The sequence below is a fragment of the Hirundo rustica genome, chromosome 6, assembly GCF_015227805.2.
Source record: "Hirundo rustica isolate bHirRus1 chromosome 6, bHirRus1.pri.v3, whole genome shotgun sequence".
In the NCBI taxonomy this organism is placed as follows: Eukaryota; Metazoa; Chordata; class Aves; order Passeriformes; family Hirundinidae; genus Hirundo; species Hirundo rustica.
The window spans coordinates 6,911,456-6,933,306 of NC_053455.1; the positions used below are offsets into that span (position 1 = coordinate 6,911,456).

A 21,851-nucleotide genomic window follows, 5' to 3' on the forward strand; every position below is an offset into this window, starting at 1 on the left:
GCTCAGACAAGAATGTGGAGTTATAGCCACTTCAAGAGAAGTCTTAGAGGTTTGGAAGTTTTTTAACAGAGTTAAGCAGAAGAATTTCTGGTGGCTCTCTGCTATCCTTAAATAGCATCTACTCTCTTTATTCTTTAGGCAAAACAAAGAAGTAGTTGCTGGGCTAAAAACCTATTAAAAAAATTCATCTTTTTTTTTTTTTTTAATGTGGCAAATGTGAAATACTCATTTTTCTTTATGGACTTGTTAATTCTATACTTTTTTCTGAATGAAATATCTCTTTATTCTGAAAACTACTCTTACTTGATAGGAAAAATTCCATGGCAATAAGCCTACGTTATCAATTCAGAGGCAACCAGTGCACAAAAATTATTTTCTTTGTTTTGTGAATTAGTCTTCAAAACACAAAACTAGTTTGTCATGGTAATGTACCAAAACAATTTGAAAGCATTTAAAACTTATGGAATGGTTAGTTTACAGCAAAGAGATTAAAAAAGATGTAATAAAAATCTATCTGCTAAGTGTACTTTAGATGGGCATTTTAAAATACTCCCAGAAATAAAAGATGAGTAGATTCATTTGCAAGAGTTTTTACCTTGCATGAATGGAAATTGCTCAATTTTTTTATAGCCAAGTTTTATCTTCATTGTCAACCAGAAGTTCCTATAAAATGTTGTTAATTCACTTAGAGATGACATAATACTGTTGCTGATTTTTAAATATATATTTTTCCTATATTAGTAGATGGTGCCGTTTTAGAGAATATACAATAGAACATACTTTGTCTGCACAGATACCTATGAATAGTGAGTGCTTTACAGATAAGCAAGAAATAATGATACTGCAAGGGTGGTTAGGGAATGCCTAAGGGAACATTGAGAGGTACATGTGATTAAGTGAATAAAGTTAGTGAATTGTGCTCTAAACAGTGAAATTTGGTTTTAAAAAGTCAATGTATAAGGAGGATTAATTCTTTTTAAACACTACTCATGTTTTTGGCAGGGGTCCTGTGAACAACACAGTTCTTCTGGAGAAAATTAAGGCATGCATAGAGTCCTTACGAAAAGAAAGAGATGTCTTAAACCAGTTACAAAGTCAGCAAGAAGTTTTATCTCAGCATTTGACATGCATGGATAAAGTGTTGACAGAGAGCCAAATGAGGCAGCTGGAGCACTGGTGGCAGCACATGGAACAAGCAGTGCAAAAGAAACATGACCAGGTTGTGGCAGAAATCGATGAATTTAACCTGCTTATGAATAAAGCACGGGATATTCGGAGGCTGATACAAGAACAGTATTTGCAAGCTGAGTTACATTCCTCAGCTGCAGGAAAGGCCAAAGAGCCTCTAATTTGGACCACAGCGCTACAGGACATTAAACATGGTCTGTCTCTATTAAAAAGAAGGATTGATCTGCAGATGAAAAGAATTTGGAGTGATCAAGAGAAGGTGGCTTTGGAGAACTCTATACAGGATTTGCAGAGCAAATTGGAAGCATTATCGGTACAACAAACTCCTCAAGAGGATATTCAGGCCACCGGTTCTGCTCTCATGAAACATGAAATGATGAAGAGGCTGAAAGAAAATATTTCCTGGGTCAAAGATTCACTGTCTCACCTCGATGAGAAAGCAGCACTTTTCCCCAGTGATGTCAAATCACAGATCAGAAATTGTCAGCTTATGAACACAGACATCCTGAACAGAGAACCTGTGATTGTATCCCTGGATTATGGGCTGCAGCACATCCTTCCCAGCCTGGAGCCAGAGGAGGTCTCTGATATGACCTTCCTCTTACAAACATTGAAGAATTCATACAAGGCTCTTGTTTTAAAATCTGCTCAAAGATTGCAGCACTTGGAGCTCCAGCTGGAGGAGAGGCAAAGACTCACTGCAGAAATAGACAAAGTTCACTCTCAGCTTTGCAAAGCCGAGCTGCTGGCCAGGCCTGACCCAAACCAAAGCAGCACATGCTCAGAGCTGGTCAGCCAGCAAGCCATTCTGAAGGAGATGCTAAAGGACATACAGGAAATAGAAGTGCTCATCTCATCCCACTGTAAAGAGAGTCAGGTCACAGCTGGGCAGCTGAGCCTGTCTGAACAACTGTTCTTGATTGATCAGTTAAGAAGTCTGAAGAATAGAGCCAGGAAGACACAGAGGCAAATTCAAAGTAAACTTCACGAAGTGGAACAAAAGACAGCTGTCTCCAGAGAGTTTGCTGCAGGAATAGCTTCCCTGCAGCAGGACCTTGATGCCCTACAGGATGGTGAAGTGAACCTGAAAGATGATGAATTAGTAGGTGCCAAGCAGGGACTGAGGGACAAATGTCAAGAACTGAAAGAAAAAGTGTTGGCTTTTCAGTCAAGTTTGTCACAAGTAATGAAGTACAAGGAAATATTTGAGTGTGTAGGTCTGAAATGGGACTCACTGCAGCTGGATGAATTGCAAACTAAATTTTCTAAAGTTAAAAATAAAATTAAAGGGAAAATAATGCACTTGGAAAATATTGTTGGGGAATGGGAAAAGATTCAAGGATTGCTAAATGAAATCCAGACTGTGACATCCACTGTAAGAAAAGAAGCTAATATCCTAAATGATAGCTCCAGCTCTTCTCCTGCTGAGAATGTCATATCTGCACAGATTCTATTGCAGGCAGTTCAACAAATCTTGTACTTAACCCAGGAGGCAGCAAATCAAATAAACAAAAATGAGGCCTTTGATACATCGTTCAAAGAATCTAAGAGGAAAGAAATAAAGAGCCTGGAGAAAAATGTTGAGGAATTAAAGCACTTTCTTCAAAACTTGGTCTCTGGGCTACAAAGTGTAAACAAGGAAGGCAGCCAGAATGAAGTAGAAAATATATTCCACATCATAAAGCATATTCAATCAGAACTCCAGCAGCCACTTGTCATAGACATCAATACAATGCAGGATGAAAAGCTGCGATGGGAAGCAATTCAGAACATGATGGAAGGGAAGTTTTCTGCTCTTAAATGTATAATGGAAAAGGAGAGGGAAAAACAAGAAGAAAAATCCCCTGCTGCTGCTGTGGAAATAAAGTTAGAGACACTGCAAGGCCATGAAGCACAACTGAAGGCAGACATTGCTGCCCGTGTTGTAAGTATTTTTAATGAAAATGGAGTATTGACATATGCCTTTACCCAATAATTAGATTAGGTGTCTGTGACTGTGGCAATTTTATTTTCATGACTCACATCCTCATTTATTCTAACAGCTGAATTGGCCTGTGATAATCTCTGCATTGGCAGATAGGATACGAATCATGACAGAAACTAAGGATACAAAGAAAGTTGTGTTCAGTTTGATTATAATCAATCAGTGGGGATTAGCACAAGAAAAGAATGGTAAAGAGGAGAAAAGAAAAGGCTGTGTTGAAATATTCAGCTGAAGAGAGACTGGGTGCAGTCATCTTGTGATTATAGGCAGCATTTTCAATAGTGACGATGATGATAAAATCCAAGTGCCTTGTTGCTGCTATGAAGAGAAGCTTTACCAGTTGGGAATGATCAAAAAGGTCAGAGCACAGGTGAAACCAATGTAATCCGGAATGGTGAACATAATTCCTGTCCTGAGGGCAGTAAAAGCATGGGTTACAGCACTGCTCTGTGACTACATAAGTAGCAAAGATGCTTGCCACGTGTCCTCTCTCACCTCCTCAGGCCAGCTCTGGGAGCATTGGTCTCAAAGATAGCCAAGTGTGAAATTCTAAGAACATGTGGTGATCCAAAGGGGTACAGCAGCCTTATTTTATTGTTCCTTTCTCTTTTTAATGCTTTCAGAATGCCCTGGAGGAGGCATGTAGGGCTGGTGAGCTTTATACCATGGCCCTTCAGAGGGCTGCCAGGTTCCTTGAGGACTGTGAAGCTCCAGCCCAGGCTGCTGCAGCAGAGCTCTGTAGCTCAGTGGAGATCTGTCAGACTCCACACTGGAGAGAGGAAGAGTTCGACTCTGCAAAGGCTGACCTAGAAAACGTGCACTCCAAGCTGAAAAACCTAGTGAAGCCAGAAGACAAAGTATGTCTGGAAAATGCTTTAAGAGAACTGGTGGAAAAGAGTTTGGCATTAAGGAAGAAGGCTCAAAGAAAGGAAGCTGATGAACAGAGGTGGGTTTAAGAGATCTTCATAGATCTTGTTCCTTATTGTGAGAAACTTGACCAAAAATAAATCCAGTGTTGTTTCTGCTGTGATAGAAATTCAGCTATTCAGAAATTCCAGCAGAAAGAAGTGTAAGCATTCCTGTTGTCCTCAGGTGTGATTGTTAAGGAAGGAAAATTGCCAGACAATAACCATATTGCTACTATTTTACAGTGCAGTCATGTCTTGTATATTCCAAAATATGGGGCTTGAGTGAGTGTCACAGGATCAGAAGAAAGCACATTTCTAGTCTCTAGTTCAGTGCTGGTGGAGGTTAAAATAGTTTTCAGAGGGTCCCTAATTCATGTCTTCCCTAGACTGTTCTGATGGCTTGGGAAAGTCAAGCCCAAACAAGGCACAGGCTTTGGTTACCTTTCTTCAGATACAGAAGAAATCTGGAGGCCTTCAGATAAATGTATAGGAAAAGTTTGGGAGAGAGAGTATAAGATCTTTAAATTGCTTGATCATGATCCAGTGATGAATACCTCAGGTATCAAACCTGAAGTGTTTAATAGATGCTGATTGACAATAACTTGCAAAACAGTCAGGACTAGAAGTTCATAAGGTTTTTTTTAAAAAAATTATTCTCTTGGGTGTTATGGTTGGAGAGAGGAACAACAACAACGAATTTCAAATTTAATTGATCCATTCATTGTTTCGTGCAGGTATTTTGAAAAACACAAAAGCTACACAGAAACCAAAGATAAAGTATGTGATAATCTTAAGAAACTGGAAAAGATGCTTAGGCAGTCTTTGTCTAAGATTCCAATGTCTTATAAAGAAGCTTTGGATCATTTGGAAGAAAGCAAGGTAAGAAAGGATCTGAAGAACTTGTAAAGTTCATGCAGAACTAATGCAGCTCTGCAAGGGACATCATAGTAGAAAGAAGTGGAATTCTTTATCCTATATTTATGTATCTATAAAACCACAGAATATATTAATATATATGTACATACTTGTTAAAAGACCAGGTATAATAGACCATGTGAAATGAGTATATCTTACTGCTGTAGAAATGAGACATTTTATTTACTCCATCTTTCTCCACTGTCTTAACCAACAGAAATCCCTCATTCTGACCATATTCTTCTAGCTCAGTGCAGTGACTGCCATTTTCCTAGAGGATCCTAATCACGTTACTGAATGCTTCATTAACACTCCAGACTGTAGCATTTTATTTATTGGTGTGTTTGTTTTTCCTGTAAGGTTTTAGTCTCCAGCATTGACTCTGCTGAAGAGGATCTTGTGAAGCTGAGGCAGATCTCTGGAGAGATGATGAAGTTATGCAGAGGAAATGACAGGGCCCTGGGCAGGATTGTAACAGTGCTTTGGGAAAACTGGCTGGGTTTGCTTGAGGCAGCCAAAGGGCTGGAAATTACCTGTGAAGAACTAAAGCAGGAGTGGAAATTCATCAATGAAGAGGTGAGCTGCTTGGCATCTGTATGTTTTGGGGGGTGGAGATGGGACCGTGAGTAAAATGGCCTGTAAAGGGTTGGGATTAGCGCAGAGCATCATTTCCTACCTGCTTCTCAGTTACCCCCACCCTTTCTTGAACCCAGAGCCAGAAATAGTGAGGATATTTATTCAGTCCTCTGAACCCAGAGCAGCTCTGCACAGGGCTACGTGCTTTGTTGAAACAAACTCAGCAGTTTTGTCACACTTGAAAGGTTCAAGTTCTGAATGCGTAATTCCCAGTACTTAGTCACCTGTGTGAGTAAATAAATAATGTAACTTCAGATGGTGGGATAAAAAAGCACTTTATCTCATGCTCTGCCATGGTGTTTACCTAGCTGGAACGAGAGGCAATAATTCTCGATAAGCTCCAGGAAGAACAGCCAGAAAGCCTTAAAGAGAAGGAAAAGGCCACCAGAGAGGAGCTAGTGGAGTTACTTGATTTTGTGAACTCATTTGAAGAAAACATCAACCAGCAGCAGCTCCTCTTACTCTTGCTTCTTCACCGGATAAGAAACATCCTGAATGCAGCTGAAAATGCAGAGGGAGAAGCTGCCCTTCCTGCCTTGTGTGAGATAAAGGCAATGCAAGAGCGCTGTAAAAAGTAAGTGCTGTGAAATTTGTGTTGAAGATATGAGGTGGGGCTATTCACAAGCACAGGATTTTACTGGATATCAAAGAATATATAAAAGCTGTAATACAGTTGAAAAGACAATAAATGCTCTCCTGGGTCAGACCAATGCTCCATCTCACCCATGGGCTGTCTCCATTATGGGCATGAGGGTATATTATTTAGGGAGAAGACCTGACCTTGGCCATGTCATTTGTGGGCTGCAATTTGTGTTCAACTGCAGTAGGAGTCAAGGAACAATAGTCAGTTTTAGAGGTTCCAAGTGCTTGTGAATGTTAAGCTTTTCCACTTTAAGGAAAATCAGACTTTGTGCTTTTTGCAACAATATGACTTCCATCTTACTAAGTGAGTCCAGATATTTTTTACAAATCTGGTGATTGTATTTGCCCTTCTGTGGGTTTACTTTTGGACATGGTAATCTTGTGAACAACAACTGCTCTGCCAGCATCTTCAGACTGAGAACCTGACCTCTGCTGTTTAAATATGCCTGCTCTCTGATTTGATCTACCAAACAGCACTGTCTGAGGACTCACTTTAAAGAAACTGAGATAATAATTGACATAAAACTCATATATTAAATAACAGAAAAACACCCTAAATTACAGGCAAATGTGGTTCTGGATCTATACCTACAAAATATCTGTATTAAGCATGTTCTTTGCTCCTATTTAGTCTAGAGTCTAAAACACCGTATTCTTTCTGGTAATCTTGCATAGGTTGTACAAAAAAGCACAAGACCATAAAGATTCTGTGAAAGCTGAGATTCAAGAGCGGAACAAGGTCACTGAAGAAATAAGTGCTGTGACAAATGCATTACAGAATGCTGCATCTGTGTTATTGCAGGATGCTGATGGAAAGGCAGAACAGCTGGAGGTTGGTAACAGCTCTGTTATTGTGATATTCAGAATTATCTCCTGGTTTATGCTGGTGCTTGAACTTGCTCCAGATAAAATTAATGGCAAGGTCTATGCACATTGACTTAAAGACAAGGAATCTGGCTCAGCAGAATACGACTGGCCCTGCCATGGCCTTGGTTTGTGTTTCTTTCCCTCTGTGGAGGTCTGTTAGCAGGCACAGAAGCATTTCCAGATCTCAGAGAAATTCACAGCCAGCTGCATTCCTTTTAGGAAAGGCTGCTTCATGTACACCCTGCATGCTTTCCCCTCTGCTTACCTACCCAGAGCTGCTTCAGGTACTGTGGATTTGATGTCCCAAATTGGGGGTTAACCTGGTAAATGATTTTTAAAAATCAAATTCTGATCAAGACCACAGTGTCCACCAGCAGTCTATGCATTTCTGCATTTTTGGACTTTATGAAATGCTGTTATTCCTAATACTTCCTGAATGTTTATTTATTTATTATTTGAATTATATTTGTTTCAAATTATTCTTACTGTGTTTATATTGCTTTCATATCTTTTAAATCTTGAACAAAAAGCTGTTCTTAAATATATTTAATCCAATTATCTTTTAATTATAGAACTTTATCATTTGTTTATTTTAGGCTACTAAAGTGTAGTACAAATTTGGGCTGCCTTTGCTGAGTCTTTTATAAAAACTGGGTGGGCATCTCCAACCTAGCAAAGGGCTAGGAAGAATACAGAAACCAAAGACCATGGTGGCAGAGAGGGGATTAGCATGAGAGAGAAATGTTTATTACCTGTTTAGGAAGATCTGAAAACCCATGAGCCAGCATTGCTCTGGTGAGACCTTGGATTTGTCTAAAAGGGCTGATTTTCGAAATAAAATTATTTATAATTAGAATTTAGGGTTGTGTCTGCTTTTTTACTGAGTTCTTTGTATCCAGAGGGAAAATTTACTACTGCGGGTGCTTTGTGCCTGCTCTTTTCCCTCACATCCAAACTTTGCTACTCCGAGCACCTAAAACTCACCCAAAAGTGAGTTTAGACCTTGTTCCTGTTTCTGACAGCAATGGAACAAGCAAATGCTAGCAGCAATCCATCGAATTATCTCTTTTAGCAGTATGTCACAGCAGGCCTGTTCCTTTTGAGAAGATTGAGCTGAAAGGATTGAAGAACTCATTAATTTTACATAGTCCAAACACCAGTGAGCCAAAATCTGCAGGGCAATTTCATCCCTTACTAGTTCTAGTTCCTATGAAATCTATAGGATTAGTCAGGACTCCACTGCACCTGTTAGGTGGAAACATCTATTTCATTTTGAGATGACAAACCTGATTTAGCTGGGTGGCAACAGTTTTAAATTCACCCACACAGATGAAAACGAGAAATGTTATTATCTCATCCTCACTTAGGAAAAAAACTGGGACAGTTTTGATAGGTACCTGCTTTTCAGTTAAATAATCTGGGAAATGTGAATGTGCAGTAAGACACAGAAACCAGTTTGCAGAGACACGCTTTGTTTTGGGGAGGAGAGTTGTAACTGATTCTTTCCAGTTCAGGTCACAGAATCTGCGAACTCCCGTAAATATTGGCACAAACTTAACTGAGCCATTTGACAACAGCAGCCTTCTCCCTGAGAGAATGAGGCAGCTGTTTCATGGTTTTGAGGGTTTGGGGTTTTTTTAATATCAGGCCCAGTTGTTGTGGGATGACAGGAAATAAATCAATCTCAGTGTCTTACATATTTCTTCTGTATGTTGCATTTGTGTGAAGGAAAAGATTCCCAAGTGAAGACACTGAGCTGGTGGATTACCATTACTCCTGATTGAAAAGCAAAGGCAGTTAATTTTAGTGTCTTTCATTGCCTGGTCGGAGGTTTGGATAATTTTTCCAAATAACTCGAGTCAACATTTGAGTTTCTCAAACAGCTGAGCACTGGGGAAAGGAGCCATAAAGCCAGCAAGCAGAACCTTCCAACTTGAAACTCTAGAAAACCTTCCAAACAAATGAATTTCTTCGTTCTTTCTGCAGGAGGACTTAGCTCAGATTTTCTTTCTAGGCCACAGGCTGTAGACAGTTGTTCAAGTTTCTTTTATCTCATAAAACCTACATTCTTCATGCAGAACTGGAAACTACTGTTTAGAGAGGAGCCTGCTGTGCTGCTCTGCGTAATTGCCTGAAAGCAGACACTTCAGCCTGAAACCTGTTGCTTTTTGTGGCCTTTGTGTTGTTTATAATAATGAAGGGATGGACATTGGCTATTAAAGGTCTTTCAAAGGGAAAAATGCACTTTTGGCAAAAGGGAGAGCACAAAGGTTAACGTTTAATCACAGGAGCTCTTCAGAGGGTCCCTTTGCTGTGGCTGTCAATGAGCATCGGTGCGTCACTTCCCCAGCGTGGAGCAGTATCAGGTTTAATTAATTCTTACCGATTGAAAAGCATCTTTTGATTAAATGAGTCACTATTGCGTAGAGTTTATCTGCCTGCAGAGGTAATCAAATCAGGTTTGATGTCCCAAACCCAATTTTTCCAAACCATAATCACGGTAGGAAATACAAAACGCATTAAGTGTGTGTGTATATACATAGAGATGTACATATACACATATGCACTCAATGAAAACTGGGTAAAACTGCTGAAGTTGTTCTTAATTTTGTAGGAGCTTCAGAGTGTGATTAGCAGAGAGAGTCAAGCTCTGGAGGATATCATGGAGAAGCTTCGGATCAAGTATTCTGAAATGTACACAATAGTCCCTGCAGAGATCGAAACACAGTTGGGGGACTGCAAGAAAGTATTGCAAGACCTAGAAGAGAAGGTAACTGTTGATGTGGTTTTCATATTTGTCTATTTGCAATAGATTGCAATTATTCCTCATGCCTAAGTCTCTTTTTAGAATTATCTTGTGGCAAGCAGTGTGAATATAAGATTTTTATTTTTTATTGAAAATGGACATGCCAGAATCTATGGCAATAATTTTTAATGTTATGTGGATGCTGTCTTCTACCCAATCTGCTTCTTAAACTGGGAGCTAGTACTCGAAGTTGATTGCAAAGTTTGCATAGCTTAAATGAGAAAATATTTTCAGAACTAGGTTAAAAAAGGACTTTGAGACTGGTTTTTTTTAATGTAATTTGCACATGTGGTAGGGTATCATGACATGGTTCTTTTTACCACCTCTGAGAACATGGTCGCCTTCCTTTAAAATCAGGGAATTTAAATAACTGAATCCCACTGCATCAGTTTTTTGCAATATATTCTGTCTGCAAGGGATATAAGCAGTTAGCTGAAAGCAAAATTAAGGGAAAACTGAGTAATACTCTCAATTTGGGGTCAAATTTTCAGCCCGATACAATTACCATTAATGTTACTTACACATTTGTGTTATTTTAAAAATGAAAAAAAAAAAAAAAACCCCACACCGAAAAAACAAAAAACAAACCATTCCGTTCTCATATTTCAGAAATAATAATGTTCAATGCTAATTTTTAAGATTAAATCTCAGTTAATTTGATCAGATTTGAAAGTTTAATAAAACAGTTTTAAAATCAAGTTACATTTTAGTGTCTACCAAATTACTTATCTTACATAAAGTGTTTAGCAGCATATTAACTAAAGCTTATGAGTTTTAATTTGATTAAGTTTATAGTTTCTGTTTCAAAATGAGACTAGTCTTTTCAGAACCAACAACTGGGAGGAGAGAAGAAAAGTGAAACAGTGTTTATGCTTTGGGGTTTTTTTTGTTGTTTACTGTTTCATTTACCAAGATATAAAAGCTTATCCCAAAGCACACATTACCTGTCTGAGTGAAAGTACTAGTCCTGGAAGCTAGATAATGTTTGTTTGTCACATTTAGGTATTGGAAAACTGTATAAACTACCTTGGAATTTTTCAAAATGCATTTAGGAAACAAAAAAAACCATGGTGGAACTGGAGGTCAGTTCAGTTATGTATTAGGAGATACCAGCATGTGTTAAACTGAGTTGTCATATTTTAATGTCATTCTGCTTTCTTCTATATCTGCAAGCCAAAAAATGAAAATAAATTGTACATTTGATGCTATAAATGATAAATTTTATCCCAGTATTGAAATGAGAATCATTTGCTGATGATCAGAGCATTGGCAGATGCAGTGGTTTTATGCTGTAGAAACAGAGGAAGTCAGAGCTTGATATGTTTACTCATTTCCAACTGTGTCACATCACTCATACACGATTCTCTTTTATTTTGGAAGCTGGCACTACAATTATTGACAGTTTTTCATGTTTGGTATATTCCAGGATAGTAGTAATGGTCAAGTTTTCAGTGATTACAGCCTGAATTCCTTTTTTCCAGGAAGTCTTAGGCACTAAGTACAGATTGACTTCACAGGTTTTGTGGTATGAGCAGTATTTCAGAGGAGCCCTCTGGTTCTTTCTGTCTATATTTATTTTGATTAATGAAATTTTATCAATGCAACATTGTACTGTGGGTATTTTTTAGAGATCGTGTTAGAATCTATAAATGATGTTAATAAAATTAAGAAATGAGTAGATAATTTATTAACTAAAAATGGTCTTAATTCCTCATCCCACAACAAGGATAAAGTATTTCAGTGCTAGGAGCTTCAAACTAAAATAACTATTAAATTAAAAATCTTTGGCATCAAGGCAGCATGAAACTGTTCAGTGTGCATTTGCCCCCTAAATCCCGGGGCTGCAGCACACAAAGAATTTACCACAATTTAACAATTTCCAGGTGCTTGGCTGACCCTGGCAGCCAGCAGGGTTTAGTAAGAAAAAATGTCATTTTGGGCAAGATCAAGGACTTTTCTCGCTCCCTGCACTTCGTCTAGCCCATAGTAACCTGGTAGCTTATGCTGCATTGCTCAGTCCTGTGCTCAGGCAATTACTCAGCTTCAGCTTTGGGAGTTTCTCTCTTTACACAGAAAATCAGGCCCTCCAGTGCATCAGTTTTTCATTTTTGTGGAGTCTTGCAGAGTGAAATGAAGTTTCTTGGAGCTTTTTATTTCAGTGATAAATCTCCAAGCTTGTAATGAGAAATTGGCTGTGCGTTGATGCACTTCGATATTCCCGTATTTGTTACGTGGAAGTCGCAGCTGTCAGCTGAGACACAAAGGTGTCATTCTGGGTTTCTTACAGCATAAATCCAGATCCTTCCCACCTTGCAGCCTCTGTTAGAGATGAGAGCAGGGTGAAGCAAAGCAGCCAGGCAGCTGCAGTGCCTCGGTGCTTGTTTCCTCTGGGATTGCTTTTCTGAGCCAGGTTTTTTTAAGGAGAATGAGTTAGTGAACAGCTTGGGGATGTTGAACCTGCTCACGGTAATGCTTCTCCCCGCAAATGTAGCTCCATTCCAGTGTTTTTAACTGACTCGTCAAGAGAAACAAAAAGAATTTGAATATTTTTGGTAAGGTGGTGCATGGAAAGAAGCAGATCTTTGTAATCTCCCCTACTGTTTTCTCTTTGCTCTGGCAGGTTAGCTCTGAAGTCTTGCAGAACTCTCCTCAGTATGTGCTGAAAAGAAAAGCAGAAACTATTAACAATGGCCTTCAAGCTATTGAAAAGATGTTACAACAGAAGAGTGAAAACATTGCAAAAGCCAAAGAAGTTCAGAAGGTAATCTTGCCAAAAAGTAATCTGTGGGTGTTAAAAGATTTTTGGTTGTTTTTATAGAGCCTGGTTTAGCATAAAGTGGTTTTGCATTCATTTTATGTCTGTAAAAGGAGAAGTACAAGCAAGCATTTAGCTGGTGAATATTTATCAATTCTTTCTCACAGGAAAATCCCTGCCTTTTCCAACTGTGCATCACACCAGTAGATGCAAAGTGTTCTGTTCTCATCATATCAGTTCTGAAACTTTTGCAATTCATGTCCCACATGAAGAACAAATAATGCTGCTGTTATCTTTGAGCCTGACCTTCCATGTCGTTTCCCTCCTCTCCACATGCAGCAAATTTGGGATATGCTGGACCTTTGGCATTACAAACTCAACGAGCTGGATGCAGAAGTGCAGGATATAGTGGAGCAGGATTCCTGCCATGCCCAGGAGTTGATGGATATCCTGGAGGCCCCCCTGAGGAAGTACCAGCAGGTCTCACAGCGTGCTGAGCGCAGAACTGCCATTCTCAACAAGGTAGGTGCAAATGGAACACTGTCATAAAAATCCAATCCTATTAAACAACAAAACAGGGTGAAGGCTTTGCATGAAGCGTCATTGGAGGCTGTCTAATGAGTAGAGTCACTGGCCTGCTGTGACAAGGCTTGTTGTAGCTGGGGTTTCTGGAGTGGATACCCCAAAGGACTGGCTCAAGCCACGGTTGAGGGGTTTGTATGGGGAATTCTTGCCCCTGGGTGGTTGTTGAGGTGGTTCTCTCAGACTCTGCTAATGGGCTGTGTATTAAAATGCCATTGCCATACAAATTGCAACAATGCCCCCATGAAATGTAACATGCAAGCACCCAAATCACTTTGGTGAGAGGGGATAGCCTGAAATCATGGAACTTTTTCAGAAAAATGGTTTTTATTTCACCATCCTAATTTAACTGACCAAGATGCCAGATGCATTCTGTTTTCTTTTAATCTTGTTCATAGATTATCTTATACAGTGGAGCAATTAACTTGTGACTTTCTGTAAAATTCTGTCATTTCCTAGGCCACCAACAAGATGGAAGAATATGAGGAGCACTTGAAGAATGTGAAAGATTGGATAGAAAGCACCAACAGTTTGCTAGGAGCTGATGCTCAGCATGACTCTGCAAAAAGCTTACACAAGCATACTGATGAGCTCCAGGTAGGTAGGAGTTGATGCAGATAAATGCTCCTGTTAGCACTTACTCTTCTGTACAGATGCAGTTTTCCATTCTTAATTGTTACTGACATAAGTAATTTACCATTTACAGTAAATCCTTTAAGTGAAAAACAGTTATAGTTGACACTCATGAAGTGTTTTTTGGTACTGGACATAGCTATCTTCTGCAAGTGCTGAAGTGTTGTACAAGTTCCAGAAGTGTGTGATTGTCTTCTATAACCCTGCTAAGTGGCTCTGGTCAGTTTTTACTGCCTGCATATATAGAATTCTTTCTGTATTGTATGTGAGCCAAAAAGGCAAAGTGCTTTTGATGAAAAGGGTTTTTTGATGTCTGTGGGTTAGATGGAAACTTTGAAGTGAGTTGTGGTTTGGAAGGCTATGCTCACTGTTTCTTGAAGGTAATTCGGATTGTAATTTCAAAAATCGAATGTTTGTAATATTACAGGAAAGATCAGGACCAGTGCCAAAAAAAAAAAAAAAAAAAAATTCTGGCAATTTTGTACTTAAAATTCAAGCTTTCTGTGCATCCACTCCTTGGCTTAGACCAAGTGAGAAAGTTAGTGTTCAAAACAGATTTTTGTAGTAATGCTAGTAAGAATTCTCAGCAGGAAGTAGCTGGCCATTCTGGGCTGGTATGTTACAAAAGCATGGAGCCACAATGGGGAGAATATGTTTTCCAAAACCCAGGAACGTTTTTTATGGCAAAAGCTTATTGTCTCCTGTGTTTGTGAAATGGAATGTTCTGTTTGTCCTGGGCTGTGAAACCAGTGGATTTGGAAATGCACCCTGGGCTTGCATTAGGGTGGAACCATGCATTCAGTCCTTTCCTTCGCAGAGCACCCAGACAAATGGATCACGTGCATTTCTTGCAGCCCTGACTGTTCTTCATGACACTGTTCACTGCAGCTAATCCAAAAGCTCAAACAGTTCATTGCAGGGGAAGAGAATTCACATCACCCACAACTGGCCTAATATTTTCTGGAGCGTTTTGTTCCTTCTGATCCTTACCTCTGTAACTTTAGTGTTCAGCAGTGATGTATCAAACTAAGCTCCTATTTTGTCTCCAGATGGCTTTAGAAGACTCAGAACAAAAGCAAAAACTGCTGCATGGTATCTTCATGGAGCTGGAGGAGCTGTCACCCATCTTTGAAACTGACAGTGTAATGCAACACCTGAATGAAATAGATGTTCAAGTAGCAGCTTTGCAGCATGAGATAGCAGAGATTCTTCCACAAATCCTGCATGTTGCTGATGTAAGTCTGCCTGACCCATAAGTGCATTTTAGCAGAGCTTCATCAGGTAATAGGAAATGCAGATTATATCACCTGCATGGAAAAACCAGGGTGTAGTGCTGGTTTTTGTAGGTGTGCCAAGCGAGGAAATTAATTGTTTGGTAACAAACCATCAGAAGGCATTTGGTAACTAATTAAGCTGTGAAGTTCAGGATTAGCCCAGGATGTAGGAGGAAAGGCTGTGATCCTAGGTTGGTTCAGCTCAGAGAAGCTTGGGGGTGAGAGGTTGATATTGCTGCTGTTTGCTGCTATATAATGGGCGATTACAGACAGGATGGGGCCAGACTCTTCTTGGGGTGTTCAGCAAAAAGATGAGCAGTAACAGACCTCAAGTGTAACAAAGGAAATTACATCTTCATAGTAGGAAGGATTTCTTTTTTTTTTTTGCAGTGAAATTGGTCAAACACTGTATCAGGTGTTCGTAGATGGGGTAATATTTCCCCCTCAAGAGATACTCAAATCTCAGTAGGATCAGACCTCAAGTGGCCTGGTTTGATGGGTACCAGAGACCTTTCAAGGTCCCATCCAGCCTAATCTGCTCTGTGACTGTCTCTGTGAGAGTTCACAGACAGCTGTCTGTGGATTCTTTTCCATCTGACATAAGTCTCTTCCTACTGGAAGCTGCAACAGTGTAATTACAGCACTCTCCTATTCTGCTAACTATCACCACTGGAAAACTGTCTTCTCACTGCTAGTAATTTATAATGTGAATTTTTAAGGATATTTCAGTTCAGGGTTTAAAACAGACCAGATGATCTTGAATACTTAATTCCTTTAGAAGTTATGACCAAGAGTAATTTATAATAACTAGCCTTTTGATTGATAACATCCATTAACATATCCTGCATATGCTGCGCTCATTTTTCAGTATCTCTTTTTAAATTTAAGTGAAAGACAGAAATGCAAGTTGGCTTTGGTGTTTGGGCTATCTACAAATACTTGCTTTGTTTCCAAAATCCAGGAGTTGGATGCCATCGAATCTCATGTGAAAGTGTTTGAGAAGGATGTTGCAGAAATGAAGACAATCCTGTCATCAGAAGATCTGTTAGAATTTTCTCCTAAAGACCAACTTAAACATGGACAGGTCTGTGAAAACTCCTATATAGGCTTTTTTTCCTGATCCATGTAAACCCTGAAGTGAGACTGTTGAGAGACCTTTTCAAGGACAGTCATGGTTTGAACACAAAGCACTTGAAATTAAAGCATTGTGGAGAATATGCCCAGAGAGAACTCGAGTGTGTAACTTAAGCATGTCAGGCATAGCTGCCATATTTGAGGATCTCCATTTTTTGGGAAGTTTATGGGCTGATTTTCGAGAGACACTTGCTGAACACCACTCCACTTGGCACCAAATGGAAATCTGAAGTTAGAAAATTAGGCCTTGTTTTTCCAAAAATGGAGGCAAAATTTAGCAGAGGATTCTTTTACTTCACACCACATACAGTCCACAGTGTTACCTGCCTAAAATACAAAAAGCATGGGTTCAGTTTCAGGTGAGGAATAAAAATGTCATCATCCCTCTCATAGCAGTGTAACTCTCATTACAAAACTGTGCAGCTTGGTTACTCAGAGAACAATTTTGTAATAACTACATTATATGGAAAAACTAAAGTAATATTTCTTCTGGAAAATAATGTTCACCTGCTTCCTTACTGTAAATCAAAGCCTGGGTAGTACAAAAAATTCCTGAGACAGTCTGCTTATGAATGAGGGAATAAGCAACTATATTTCCACTGGGGCATTTTAAAACAAAATCTTCTTGAGAGGGAGTTTAACAAAAATGTTAATAATTAAAAAGCCTATAGGTGGTTTGTATTTATATTATTTTTTTCTTCTGGAGTTCCCTGCTGAATGAGGTCCCAGCAGGATTTAATATTTCTTAAGGAGAACCAAGAAGTTACAAGTTGCTGTTGTCATTCTGTCTTTCATAAATTGATCACTGACTCTTCCATGAAACATGTATCGTGCTATGAAACTGCACATTTCCGTTCATCCCAGACTGATCAAGGTGATTGTAAACTGTGCATTCACTCCAAGTATTGTGATATGAACTGCTGTCCTTGATAGGAGAGCCATCTTCAGGAGTTTCTGCTGACTTCCATCTTGATTCATTATCTCATCTCTGTTGATGAGGCTGCTTTTAGGACCATTATAAAATGACTGGTTTGCTGGACAAAAGACAAAACCCAGAATTTGCCTAGAGTGACATCAAAGAATTTGCACCGCTTGAACTCTCTTAGCTGCCAATGGTGTTCTGCTTTGAAATGAGCTGCTTAGTAAATAGCAACTAATCTGAATGTGAGCCTTTTTTGTCACTGTGCAAACTTTGTACATGCAGAGAAAACAGAATTGTAAATATAACTTAGATCTTTGTCTTGCTTTAGACAACCTCCCCATGGATTTTCACTTATTTATTTAAAGAATAAGAATCACAAATATTCTGAGTTGTAAGGGACCAACAAGGATTATAGAGTCCAACTCTTAAATGATTGGCCCATATAGGGATTAAAATTTCATCCTTCTTAAATGGGAAATTCACCAAAGAGAGCTTTTGCTCACCATGGTATAAATTTATCGTGTTGGTTTTTCTAACTCAGAATCACATCCATCATCTCTGTTCTATCCTGACAGGTTATACTTGAGCATGTTGGTCCCATGCAGAAAACTATTGTTCATATACAGTCTTATGAAGATGCTCTTCGACTGCCAGGGCTGAAAATGCAACCTTTCTCAGTCTTCCAAAGAGCAAGACAACTCTTGAGAGAATTGAAGAAATTAGAAAAAATTACTAAGGAACAAAATGAGCTACTGGAGGTAATTTTTTTTTTTTTTTTATGGTCACCTGAACCACCTTTTTTTAAAAGAAATTTTGATCTTTAAACAGTATTGCTTTTGCAGCCATGTAGTTATACCTAGTGTATCTTCTGTGTAATGGCTTGGGGATTTTTTTTTGTTCTGGTTTCTTTTTCTTTTCCTATTTACTTTGATCCTGCAACAAAGCGCGCTGAATGGTCTTGACATTTCAGTTTTCCAATTCAGTCACAGCTGACAGGGCACTGTAGAAGAAATGAAGGCTCAGGTGTTTCATGCCCCAGCTTTGCACAGTTTGTGATTGAAGTCCAGTATTAGATGCAGGTGCTCACATCTGCAACATTCAACTCCTGAAACTCACCTTGACCATGGAAATTCTTGTTGACAGTCATTAGATAGCAGTTGCTAACAGCAGAAGATCAGTGAGGCAGGAAAGTGGCCATTCCCTGCAGCTGTGTCCTGGTTAATTCACTGTTTTGAGGCAGGCCAGCATGTGACAGGGCTCTTGGAGATGCTGTTGGCTAGGCCAGGTTTGGAAACAGAAGGGAGACAACAGCGGGAGAAGGCAGTGCTGGTGGGTCAGTGAGTGTTAACTCCAGGGCAGGGAGAGTCATGGAACAGCTCCAAGCCTGAAGGGGTCTCTGTGCAGCACTCCACTGAGCAGTGTGGTTGTACCAGCTCAGGGAGGTTTTAGTTCAGGACCTGGTCATGCTCCACTGCCCAGGCTGCAGGAAATTGGAGTTTGGTAACGCTGGTTCCCACAGCAGCAGAGGAATTAAAGGTCTCCTGTGACCCATCCATTTCTTGGCAGGATGCTGGCAGCACCTGGAAGAATGTTGCATTATCTTTGCTGATTTGGTTTTCCTGAGTTATTAGGGTAAAGCAGAATGCTTTAAAACATGCAACTGGGCATTTCAGAGGCCAGGCAGACAAGTGACAGCTAAAGTGGGAATGTCCTTTTTTGATTTTCACTTCATGAATTCAAGAGCAGAACACAAAGAGAAAAACTCAAACATACCAAATGACTAGTGCATGCTTGGAGTGAGAAAAAAGCAGTGACTGTATTAGATCTGTATAATCCCTACAGTCTTTTTTTTTTTTTTTTAGTCCATACAGTTCCTTATGTCCAAAAAATGGATGTGGTAAAATGTACCTTTTTCAGAGTTACCAGATGAAAATGATGGAGAATTTTCAAAACACTTTAAAAGCATCAAAAAGAGGGTGCTTTCAAATTATCAGTTGTTGTCATGACACTTGTAACTGGTTTTTGTGCAGTATTAGGTCAAATTCTAGATTTTTGTTCTTTTTGTAAAGTTGTGACCTTTTTTTGCTCAGCATTTGCCTTTATCTTGTAGACACCAAACAATCTGTAGCTGAATGAAATTTCTTTGTGAGAAAACGGATTGGAAAAATTGCAATTCTTGACACCTAGTGTATCAAACTGTGCAAAAGAGGTTTTCCAGAGCAGTTCAATGGGTTGAAAGCAGCAGTACTACAATACAAGTCTAGCACCAGCTAAGGTGTAACAAAGGATAAAGCCATTAAACCATTGCATTTGGAGTGCTGCATTAAAAAGGGGGGTAAGAATCCTGCTAGAGAGGAAAGCAAATGGGAGCCAAGCTTCCTGTGCAAATATATACATTTCTTTTTTCCCCAGGGATTAGTCTTTAGATGAGTTTGCTCATGGATGAGGCAATGGAATATTGCATCAGTAACTTTTGTATAATTAAGTTGCACTGTAATACCTGAAAGAGTCAGAAACAAAACCTGTAATAGGTATTGAAAATGCACTTTTAATGTTTAAGGGGTTTAAGTGACTTGATTCTCTGTTGAATGTTGCCCACTGTTTTTTTCTAATGGCCTATTAAGTTCCACACCTAAATAACGTCATCAGGAAGATCTGGAAGCCACATCTGCTTCTGCTGGTTCTCAGTGCAAGAGAATGGTGTTATTTGCATATGTGATGATTTACTGGCCTCATTTTCACCAAGCTCTTCCAAAACAAATACACTGTGGGTAGGTGGGCCTTTTCAGTGGGTAGGTCTTCTGGAGTTACCACAATATGAAAAGTAAAGAGCAATTGTTAACCAGGAAGTAACTCAAAAGAAAGGCAGCACTTGTAGGAAGAAATTCAGTCCCATATATATGGTATAATTTGTTGCATTGGATAAAGGATAAAATCAGATTTTCTTTTCCCCGAGTAGAAGGCAGAAACCAATTAATTCTCTTCAGGTAAGTGACTATATTCACATATTGGTCCGTGACAGAGGACATTGGAGTCTGTGTAGGAAATATTCAGACTATTTTGTTATATCAAGGAAATTTGAGGTAGAACTCAATTTATTACTAAACAGTCCTATTCACATGGAATTGAAGGTGTGAATAGGAGAATCTTCTTTTTAGGAGGTCTTCTTTTACTTTCTCATTAAAGATGGGCAGAAGAAGACCTATTCCTTTTTCTTTCCTCTCTGATTCTTTGCCTGTGACACTAAGATTATAGGTCACAAATATCTTCCCCTTCAAATTGCCTTTCTTTTTGTAAGTGAGGAAAATAGTTTCTTCTCACTTTTAAGACCTGTAAAATAATAATGGTTATTTAGAACCTTATTAACCTGCATTCTCTTGAGAGGGAGTGCTGCTGTGAAGAAGTGACTGAAGTAATGGCACAGTTGCTGTTCATAGCAGGAGAGACTCTTTGCTCTGAAAGGCAGAGTCTGTGAGCGCTTTGCAGTGAGGTCTTTGACCTCTTGGGTCATTCAGGGGCTGCTGTCAGCACAGTAGGATCAAGCCTGTTGACTTCATTGTTTCTTCATTACCCTTTGGAGGCACCTGAGGAGCAGTCCTTTGATACTTTTAGTTCTCAACCTCTGGGTGCAGGAGCACAGAGCCACCAAGTGCTGTGCATGTTCAGTGTTTTCACGAGATATTCTGACTTGTAGATGTGACAATTTCCTAATGGCCTGAGACATGATGACAGGCTGTGACTGACAAGTATGGCTGTGTGGGGTGATTGCCCATTTCTGCATGAACAGCAAAGCCTGGGGGGGGCAATGAGATTTTGCTGTCACTGTCAAATAGTAAAAGTGAATTTGGTGTTTATAACATATAAGTTTTCCTATCAGCCGTGTCGACAGAAGTTCACATGGTGGGAATGCTTATCGTTTTTATTGCAAGTATTCAAATAGTCAGCCAGTGTGGTTGGGTTATCCTCTGAGCTGCAGTGTTTGCCTGGTGTACAGCACAGTTCATTTTTGGTTAGTGCTGAACTAGCTGGCAGTAAAGACTTGAGCACCAGTAAAAACCAGTTAAGCTTTCTACTTGATATGAAACCCTTTAATTTCTCTCTTTTTCACAACCTTTGCTAAATTGTAATGAATGTGATGAAATCTGCTCCATATCCATTCAATAGCCAAGTTCATAGTTCTGCTCTGGAGCTCCTAGATGGAATACTCCACCATACTTCAACTTGTGGGTAGAGCAGCTTGTTTGTCTTAGGCAAGTGAATAATAAACTTAGTGAGGGATGGGGTTGTGCAAAGTTAGCAGAACAAACACAGATTCTGTTACACATAACTGCAGGTACAAAGGAGGCTTCAGTTCAACTTGGTTTCCTTACCGACTTGTTTATGTACTCCTTATTTCAAAATTATTTATGGAGATTGCTATTTCACAGGAAACTGTAAAGAAAACAGAAGAATGTGAGCAAGAAATTGAAAAGTTGAAACAACTCCTGAAGAACCATTTGGTTGAAATGTCACATGAAGATCAGCCACAGGCTCAGAAGACTCCGTGTCCAGAGGTGGGTTTCATTTTTTATTTTCTCTCCCATGTAGCTTCCTTATCCTGACTAA

At 39.4% G+C, this 21,851-nt stretch overlaps 1 protein-coding gene across 5 annotated transcripts in view; it reads left to right on the top strand.

Moving 5' to 3' along the window:
• The window catches only part of SYNE2 (spectrin repeat containing nuclear envelope protein 2), a 179,606-nt gene that overhangs the window by 78,933 nt on the left and 78,822 nt on the right, over nucleotides 1–21,851 (top strand). For all 5 annotated transcript variants that reach the window (XM_040067028.2, XM_040067029.2, XM_040067027.2 and 2 more), the window contains 14 exons: nucleotides 1,003–3,112; nucleotides 3,796–4,118; nucleotides 4,815–4,959; nucleotides 5,356–5,571; nucleotides 5,940–6,205; nucleotides 6,949–7,105; nucleotides 9,755–9,910; nucleotides 12,567–12,707; nucleotides 13,041–13,223; nucleotides 13,743–13,880; nucleotides 14,966–15,151; nucleotides 16,152–16,274; nucleotides 17,822–18,004; nucleotides 21,674–21,799. In XM_040067028.2, coding sequence (XP_039922962.1) covers nucleotides 1,003–3,112; nucleotides 3,796–4,118; nucleotides 4,815–4,959; nucleotides 5,356–5,571; nucleotides 5,940–6,205; nucleotides 6,949–7,105; nucleotides 9,755–9,910; nucleotides 12,567–12,707; nucleotides 13,041–13,223; nucleotides 13,743–13,880; nucleotides 14,966–15,151; nucleotides 16,152–16,274; nucleotides 17,822–18,004; nucleotides 21,674–21,799 — 4,453 coding nt within the window. The remainder of the gene's footprint in view (nucleotides 1–1,002; nucleotides 3,113–3,795; nucleotides 4,119–4,814; nucleotides 4,960–5,355; nucleotides 5,572–5,939; nucleotides 6,206–6,948; nucleotides 7,106–9,754; nucleotides 9,911–12,566; nucleotides 12,708–13,040; nucleotides 13,224–13,742; nucleotides 13,881–14,965; nucleotides 15,152–16,151; nucleotides 16,275–17,821; nucleotides 18,005–21,673; nucleotides 21,800–21,851) is intronic.